A 7,634-nucleotide genomic window follows, 5' to 3' on the forward strand; every position below is an offset into this window, starting at 1 on the left:
TAGTCCAGACAAGGCCTACTTTGTCACAGCCGGTAACCCCCAGCCGTGGGATTCTGGGGTGTCTGAGGTACGGGACATCTGGTGGGGTCAGCGCTGGTGGTGAGGGGGGTTGCAGGGCTCAGGGCAGGGGGGGCTGGAGAGGAGCAGCGCCCTGAGGGGACCCCAAGATGAAGGAAACGCCCATGGAATCCAGCAACCTGAGGGTGAGGTTGGCAGGGCACCCCCAAATTGGACTCAACAATCAGCCCCCCTCGGGGGGTCTCGCTTCTGGGTAGATTTTATTTGGATCAAGAATCTGTTACACTCTCGGGGGTGGGGACACTTCACAGTCCGTGGATTGGGGGGGGTCCCCCAGAACAGCCCTGACCCCCCTTCTTTGGGGGCGGGGGACACTGAATCAATCAAGATGGCGGCTGCAGCTGTCCGATCCTGACCCCAGCTGCAGCTGTCACGGCAACGTCTTCGAAAGAGGTGAAATGGTTCAGGGCCAGAGGGGAAAGGTCAGGACGAAGGGTCAGAGGTCAAGGGTCAAATAGACCGCAGGCCAAGGATGACATCAGAGGGCCACAAGGAAAGTCAGGGGTCATAGGTCAAGGATGAGCTAGGCCCAAAGAGACGAGAGGCTAAGATGGGGAGGTCAAAGGTCAAGAATGACATTAAAAATGCCAGAGGTCAGAGTAGTGAGAGGTCAAAGGGTAAAGTCAAGGAATCAGAGGTCAAGGGTGACAAGGCCCCGTCAACAGGGGAAGGGGTGGGTCAGAGAGGAACCAGCCACTCAGAGTAGGTCAGCATAGGTCAGAGGTCGCAGGGTCAGAGGTTGTGGGGTCATTCAAAGGTTGTGGGGTCAGAGGTCATGAGGTCATGACTGAGGTCGTGGGGTCGGAGGGGGCGGGGACTACTCGCAGGCGAGTTTCCCGTCGAAGCTGGACAGGCAGATGGCGAAGGCCTGCAGGGCGCAGAGGGGGGCGCGATAGTCCATGGTGAAGACGTCCGGCGCCACCCGGCCAAACTGCAGCACGATGTACTCGGCTGGGGGGAGAGGGGGATGGAGGGTTAGTGTGTGGGGCACAGCCCCCCAAACCTTCCCGATCCCCCCAATCCTCACCCCAGATACCCCGTTCCCCCCCTATCTGCATCCCACTGGTCTCCCCAAATCCCCCCAGTTCCCCCTGATCCCCCCCAAATCCCCCCAATCCTCACCCCAGATACCTCCCAATCCACCCCTCTGGCCTCCCCAAATCCCCCCAGTTCCCTGCAATCCCCCCAATCCTCAGCCCAGATACGCTCCACCCCACCAGCCTCCCCAAATCCCCACAATCCCCCCCAAATTGCCCCCAATCCACCCCTCCGGCCTCCCCAAATCCTCCCGATCCTGACCCCAGATACGCCCCGCCCCACCGGCCTCCCCAAATCCTCCCGATCCTGACCCCAGATACGCCCCGTCCCACCGGCCTCCCCAAATCCCCCCGATACCACCCAATCCATCCCAATGGCCTCCTCAAGTCTCCCCAGTCCTCAACCCCAGATACCCTTCAACCCGCCCCAGCGGTCTCCCCAAATCCCCCCAATCTGCCCCTCCAGCCCTGATCTGTCTCCAACGCCCCCCAATCCATACCCCCCCCACAAACTCCAGCACGGTGTGCTCCGCTGGGGGGTGAGTGTGTGGGGCACAGACCCCCAAATCCAGCCCAATCCCCCCCCAAGCCCTGTCCTGCCCCCCCAACACACCTAACAGCCGATGGGGGGGAGAGAGGGGAGACAGCCCTGATCCCTCCCACGTCGCCCCCCCTCTTCCCCCCCCCCGGCCCCCCCCATCTTCCCCCCCCCCACAGTCGTGGTCAGGGACGATCTGGAAGTTCTTGACGGAGGCCTGGGTGACGCGCCCGTGGAAGTTGAGCACGTACGACTGGGTCTCCTCGTTCCAGGCCGGCACCTTGTTCTGCAGAACCAGCAGGTTCTGGAGGTTCCGGTTCTGGAACCGGGTCAGCAGGGTCTCGTGTTCCTGGAGAGAGACAGCAGGTGGGGTGGGGTGTGTCAGAGCCCGGCGCTGCGAGCTTCCCTCCAGCAGTGCCCTGGCTGGGGTTCCCCAGCGCTGCGAGCTTCCCCGCAGCAGTGCCGTGGCCGGGGTTTCCTAGTGCTGTGAGCTTCCCCACAGCAGTGCCTCGGCTGGGGTTCCCTGGCACTGCGAGCTTCCCCGCAGCAGTGTCCCCGCAGCAGTGCCCAGCCTGGGGTCCCCTGGCTCTGTGAGCTTCCCCACAGCAGTGTCCCGGCTGGGATTTCCCAGTGCTGCGAGCGTCCCCACGGCAGTGCCCCAGCCAGCGTTCTCCAGCAGCCTCACGTTTTTCGGGCGGATGCTGATTCTCTCGTTGTCCGTGTTCATGCCGGGGATAATCACAGTCATTTTTCGGGGTCCCCTGAACCCCAACACATTGGTCTCCTGTTGTGAAGAGCAGCAGAAAATCTATGACCCCGTCGTCCCCCAACATCCCCCTGCCCCAAAAACCCTCCACACCCTCGTCATATCCGTGACAGCGGCCAGTGGGGACACCAGCGCTGCAAGCTTCCTCACAACAGTGCCCCCAGCTGGGGTTCCCAGCACTGTGAGCTTCCCTGCAGCAGTGCCCCCAGCTAGGGACGCCGGCGCTGCAAGCTTCCCCACAGCAGTGACCCAGCGGGGGACGCTGGCGCTGCGAACTTCCCCACAGCAGTGACCCAGCTGGGGACGCCGGCGCTGCGAACTTCCCCACAGCAGTGACCCAGCTGGGGACGCCAGCGCTGTGAGCTTCCCCACAGCAGTGCCCCAGCCGGGGATCCCGGTGCTGCGAGCTTCCCCACAGCAGTGCCCCGGCTCCAAGGTTTTCTCACGTACGTAGCAAATGGCCGCCAGCTCCTGCCGGATCGGAGCCGTTTCAGGGACGAAGGGTTTTTTATCCGGATTCGTCCCGTTATCGAACACTGTGAACCTGGTGCCCAGCACGTTGGACCTGCCAGGAGATCAGAAAGGCCTGGTCACCTGGGGACCCCTCGCCCGGCGCTGGGATGCGACCGCCTCTGGGGTGGGGCGCGGGGGCTGGGTATACGGGGACCCCTCGCCCAGGTGGAGACGCGGCCCCTCTGGGGTGGGCGCAGGACCCACCTGACTTTCCCGATGAAGCCGTCCCCGTCCCGGGACAGGTCGATGGGGTCGAGGGAAATGAGGTAATTGGAGGTTTTGCTTTTCTTTCTCTTCCGGCCAGACATGAGAAACAGCTGAGAGAGACGGAAATGAACAACTTGCCCCAGCCTCTGCCCCACGGTGACTCCTCTTCCACTGCCTCCCCCGGCCTCTGCCCCACGGCGCCCCCCCCTTCCACTGCCCCCCCCCGCCCCCTCCCCCACGGCCCCCCCCTCTTCCCCTGCCTCCCCCCGGCCTCTGCCCCACGGCACCCCCATCTTCTGCTGCCTCCCTCCAGCCTGTGCCCCACAGCACCCCCCTCTTTCACTGCCTCCCCCTGGACCCTGCCCCACAGTGCCCCCCTATTCTGCTGCCTCCCCCCAGCCTGCACCACATGGCATCTCCCTCTTCCGCTACCTCCTCCCCAGCCTCTGCCACATGGCGCTCCCCTCTTCCGCTGCCTCCCCTAAGCCTGTGCCCCATGGCACCCCCCTCTTCCGCTGCCTCCCCCCGGCCTCTGCCCCACGGTGCCCCCCTCTTCCACTGCCTCCCCCGGACTCTGCCCCACGGCGCCCCACTCTTCCGCTGCTTCCATCCAGCCTCTGCCCCACGGCGCCCCCCTCTTCCACTGCCTCCCCCCAGCCTCTGCCCTACGGCACCCACCTCTTCCGCTGCCTCCCCACGGCCTCTGCCCCACGGCACCCACCTCTTCCACTGCCTCCCCAGGCCTCTGCCCCACAGTGTCTGCTTCCTCTCCACACTGTTATCCCCCCCCAGTACCTTCCTCCCATCATCTCTCTCCAGGTGGAGGTAGTAGAAGGGGAAGACGCCCTTGTCCACCCCCTTGCGGTCCCGGCTGATGCGGCACTGGACGGTCACCCCGGGGGGCGCCGGGCGCAGCACGAACCCCTCCAGCTCCTCTGGCCGCGGAGGCCATGGGGTCCCCGGCGCCTCCTCCGGCAGCTGCGGGAGACGGAGAGGGGTGAGACCTGCGGGGGGAGGGGGTGACGAGAGGCCAGGCCTTGTGTGCCCCGGGGTGGGGAGTCTGGGAGGGAGGGTCACGGGGCCGGGGGCCAATGCCCAGGGCAGATACTAGTGCAGGAGGCGTGTGTGGGGCACCGGGGCCTCGTGCAAAGGGGTGCAAGGGGCCATCCCGATGGGTGGGAGCCAGGCGCGGGGGCCCTTACGCTGGGGGTGTCGGCCTCCGGTGTGGGCTCCAGGGATCTGCAGAGGATGTCGGGCTCTCCTTCCTCCTCCTCCGCGCTCCCGGGGGGGCTGCCGAGAGACCCTAGGGGGGAGATCGGGGGGAAGGTCAGAGAAAGCCCTGCCCCCCCCAAGCCACCCTGAGTGCCCCCCCGAGAGCCCTTATCCCCTGAGCCCCCCTCGCTGGCAGCCCCCCCACCTGGCACACACACCCCCGGCCCGCCCTACCCCCATCCCCACCGGGCGCTCCCCCCACCTCACCCCTCTGTCCCAGAATCCTTTGCACCGAGCCGAACCCATCAGCACAGAGGGATCAATCGATCCACCCCCCCAGCCTTCCCTACCCACAATGCCACTCTCCCTCACCCCCCCACCCTCTCACCTCTGCTGGGGAGCTTCCTGTCCTGTCTTCTCTTGACGGGGGAGGGGGGCACGGGGGGGTCCTGGGGCAGTTGCCCCTCCCCCTCCGAGTCCCCCTCCAGGGCTGACTCCCAGCCCGCAGCGCCGGCCTCCAGGGGGGCGTCCCCGTCGCTGCTGTCCTGAGGGTCTGGGGGGATGGGGAGCGGGGGCTTAGTGCTGGAGGAGGCGCTCCCCATGCCGGAGCCACTCTCACCCCAGCCTTGCATGGGCGCTTGGCAGTGAAACCCCCTCATGCCCGCTCACACACGAGGGATGCACCCTCGCCCCCCTTGCACGCCCACCTGCACGCTCCTCTCCCCCACCCGGGCCAGTTGCACCAGGGCCGCAGTCTCCATGCCCCCCCCCTCGCATGTCCAGTCCCGCCCCGCCGTTCCCACCTCCCCCTGCCAGATCCCGGTAGTGCCCCACCTCTGAACTCCACGATGACAGAGGGGACTCGCTCCCCTCGTGCGGGCGATGGGGCATTCGGCTTCGAGCTCCGGGGGCGTCGTGCGTCGGCATGGCCGGCTGTGGGGCAGAGAGGGGGCCGGGGGGTAGAGGTGCGGGGTCAAAGGGTGCACTGTCCCCTTTAAAAGGCCGGGCCAAGGGCGTCATAGCCACCGTTGCTAAGGGGTTAGGAGTGTGACAACACAGCAACGAGGTGGGGCACCCACTGCAACGGTTGCATAGCAACGGAACGGTGTGAGCAGCATGGCAACGGTTGCATAGCAACGGAACGGTGTGAGCAGCATGGCAACGGTTGCATAGCAACGGAACGGTGCACATATTATGGTGCACATGCGTGGCAACGGTTGCACGGCAACGGTTGCCCCTGTTTCCTGCCATGTGCTCACCCCCGCTACGCTTGGCCGGCCAACCCTTGCGTGTGGAGCTGAGCGCCGCCTTGGTCTTGTTGATGGGCCGCGTGTCCTCCAGGACAGCCTCTTCCAGCTCCGCGTCGGAGGCACCTGGATGGGGGAGGCAGAGAGTGACTGAGCGGGCGGAGCCGGGGGGGGGGTCCCACCAGGGACTGGGCCCGCACCGAGGATCTGCCCCCCCGTTACCTGCGGCCTCGCCCCCGGCTCGGGGGCCCCAGTCCAGGTGCACGGAGCTGCCCCAGGCGTCAGTGGGGCGATGGGCCTCCGGGACCGACTCCACCAGGAAGGGGTTGCTGGTTCCTACGGGCAGAGAGAGTCCGTCACCTCCTATGGCGCCAGCCCCGCCCCCGGCAGTCAAGCCCCGCCCCCAGCAGACAAGCCCCGCCCCGTTGGGTGAGACAAGGGGCGCTTTGCCATGCCACAGTTTAGAGTGGGTGGGGCCTGGCCATCGGCCACACCCCCAAATGCCACGCCTTCTTGCCTGGGCCTAAATACTGGAAGCCCCGCCCACAACAGACAAGCCCCACCGCTTCCCTGCCCTATTTTGGTTAAGAGGGGGAGCAGTTCTGCCCTCTGTAGTAACCCACCTGCTAGTGGGCGGAGTCTAATTGCTATCAGCCCTGCCCACAAATAACAGGCCACGCCCACATATGCCACACCCCTTCTCTATTTTTCCAATGGGATGGCTGCCTGCACTACTGCTGGTAGAGGCGGGGCCTAATTCTCGGAAGCCCCGCCCACTCTTAGCAAGCCTCAACTCCAAGAGGACCCACCCCTTCCACCTCTCTCTTGACTGACAGACTGATACCCGGACAGCCACGCCCTCTGTTGTGGGCGTGACTTTTGTTTAGGAAGCCCCGCCCCGTTGACAAGCCACACCCCCACGGACAAACCACGCCCCTTTCCCCTGCCTTCTTCTCTGACACAGGCAAACTATTAACCCCCCTTGTGGCCTTAGCTCTGGCAGGGGGCGAGGCCTAATTTTGGAAGCCACACCCCTAATTGATGAGCCACGCCCCTACCTTGGTGTTGGAGGAGGGAGAGTCCCCCCTCCACCGTGACCCGACTGTGTGGGATTTCACCAGCCGGCCAATCACCCCAGTAGGGGCGGGGCTAGCCCATAAGCCCCGCCCACCTGGTGAAGAACCAGAGCTGAGACCGGAGGGGAACTCATTACAATGGTGAGGATGGACCCCTCTCACCGTTGCAGAGGCTGTGGTCGCTGCAGGACTCCATCAGAGGGGTGTGCTCCTCGGGCCGGCGGCCCCGGCGGCCCGTCACCTTGGCGTCAGGGTTAGCCTGGACCATGAGCGGCTCCTGGCGCTTCCGACGCTGCTTCTTCTCAAAAATGCGGCGCTGGGGGTGGGGGAAAGAGGGCAGGAAAGGAGAACAGGCCCTGGAGGCACTGTCCTGGGGAGACACCCCCCAGCCCTGCCTTGGGATCCAGCCTCAGCCCCGATCCCCTCGATCCCAGACCCCTTGGGGGCACCGCTCCCAGCCCCGATCCCCTCGATCCCAGAACCCCCCAGGGCCAGGAGGCACCGCTCCCAGCCCCGATCCCCTCAATCCCAGACCCCTCGGGGGCACCGCTCCCAGCCCCGATCCCCTCGATCCCAGACCCCTCGGGGGCTCCGCTCCCAGTCCCGATCCCAGCCCTGATCCCAGAACCCCTAGGAGACCAGGGGGCACCGCTCCCAGCCCCGATCCCCTCGATCCCGGAACCCCCTGGAGACCAGGGGGCACCGCTCCCAGCCCCAATCCCCTCGATCCCAGACCCCTCGGGGGCACCGCTCCCAGCCGTGATCCCCTCGATCCCAGAACCCCTCAGGGCCAGGGGGCACTGCTCCCAGCCCCGATCCCCTCGATCCCAGACTTCTCGGGGGCTCCGCTCCCAGCCCTGATCCCCTCGATCCTAGAACCCCCCGGAGACCAGGGGGCACCGCTCCCAGCCCTGATCCCCTCGATCCCAGACCCCTCGGGGGCACCGCTCCCAGCCCCGA

General features: G+C 65.9%; 1 protein-coding gene across 1 annotated transcript in view; it reads right to left on the reverse strand.

Moving 5' to 3' along the window:
* Positions 1-281: 281 nt before the first annotated feature.
* Positions 282-7,634, reverse strand: part of LOC112123736 (tubby-related protein 3-like) — a 7,680-nt gene continuing 327 nt past the window's right edge. Inside the window, exons 2-13 of the mRNA XM_029913467.1 lie at positions 6,837-6,990; positions 5,821-5,934; positions 5,611-5,724; positions 5,186-5,284; positions 4,740-4,904; positions 4,342-4,442; positions 3,935-4,117; positions 3,137-3,249; positions 2,870-2,984; positions 2,339-2,437; positions 1,831-2,002; positions 282-1,029 (exon numbers count right to left, since the gene is read on the reverse strand). Coding sequence (XP_029769327.1) covers positions 896-1,029; positions 1,831-2,002; positions 2,339-2,437; positions 2,870-2,984; positions 3,137-3,249; positions 3,935-4,117; positions 4,342-4,442; positions 4,740-4,904; positions 5,186-5,284; positions 5,611-5,724; positions 5,821-5,934; positions 6,837-6,990 — 1,563 coding nt within the window. The 3' untranslated portion in view covers positions 282-895. The remainder of the gene's footprint in view (positions 1,030-1,830; positions 2,003-2,338; positions 2,438-2,869; positions 2,985-3,136; positions 3,250-3,934; positions 4,118-4,341; positions 4,443-4,739; positions 4,905-5,185; positions 5,285-5,610; positions 5,725-5,820; positions 5,935-6,836; positions 6,991-7,634) is intronic.

This window comes from Terrapene carolina, unplaced genomic scaffold (genome assembly GCF_002925995.2).
Source record: "Terrapene carolina triunguis isolate 2854851 unplaced genomic scaffold, T_m_triunguis-2.0 Scaffold657, whole genome shotgun sequence".
NCBI lineage: Eukaryota > Metazoa > Chordata > Testudines > Emydidae > Terrapene > Terrapene triunguis.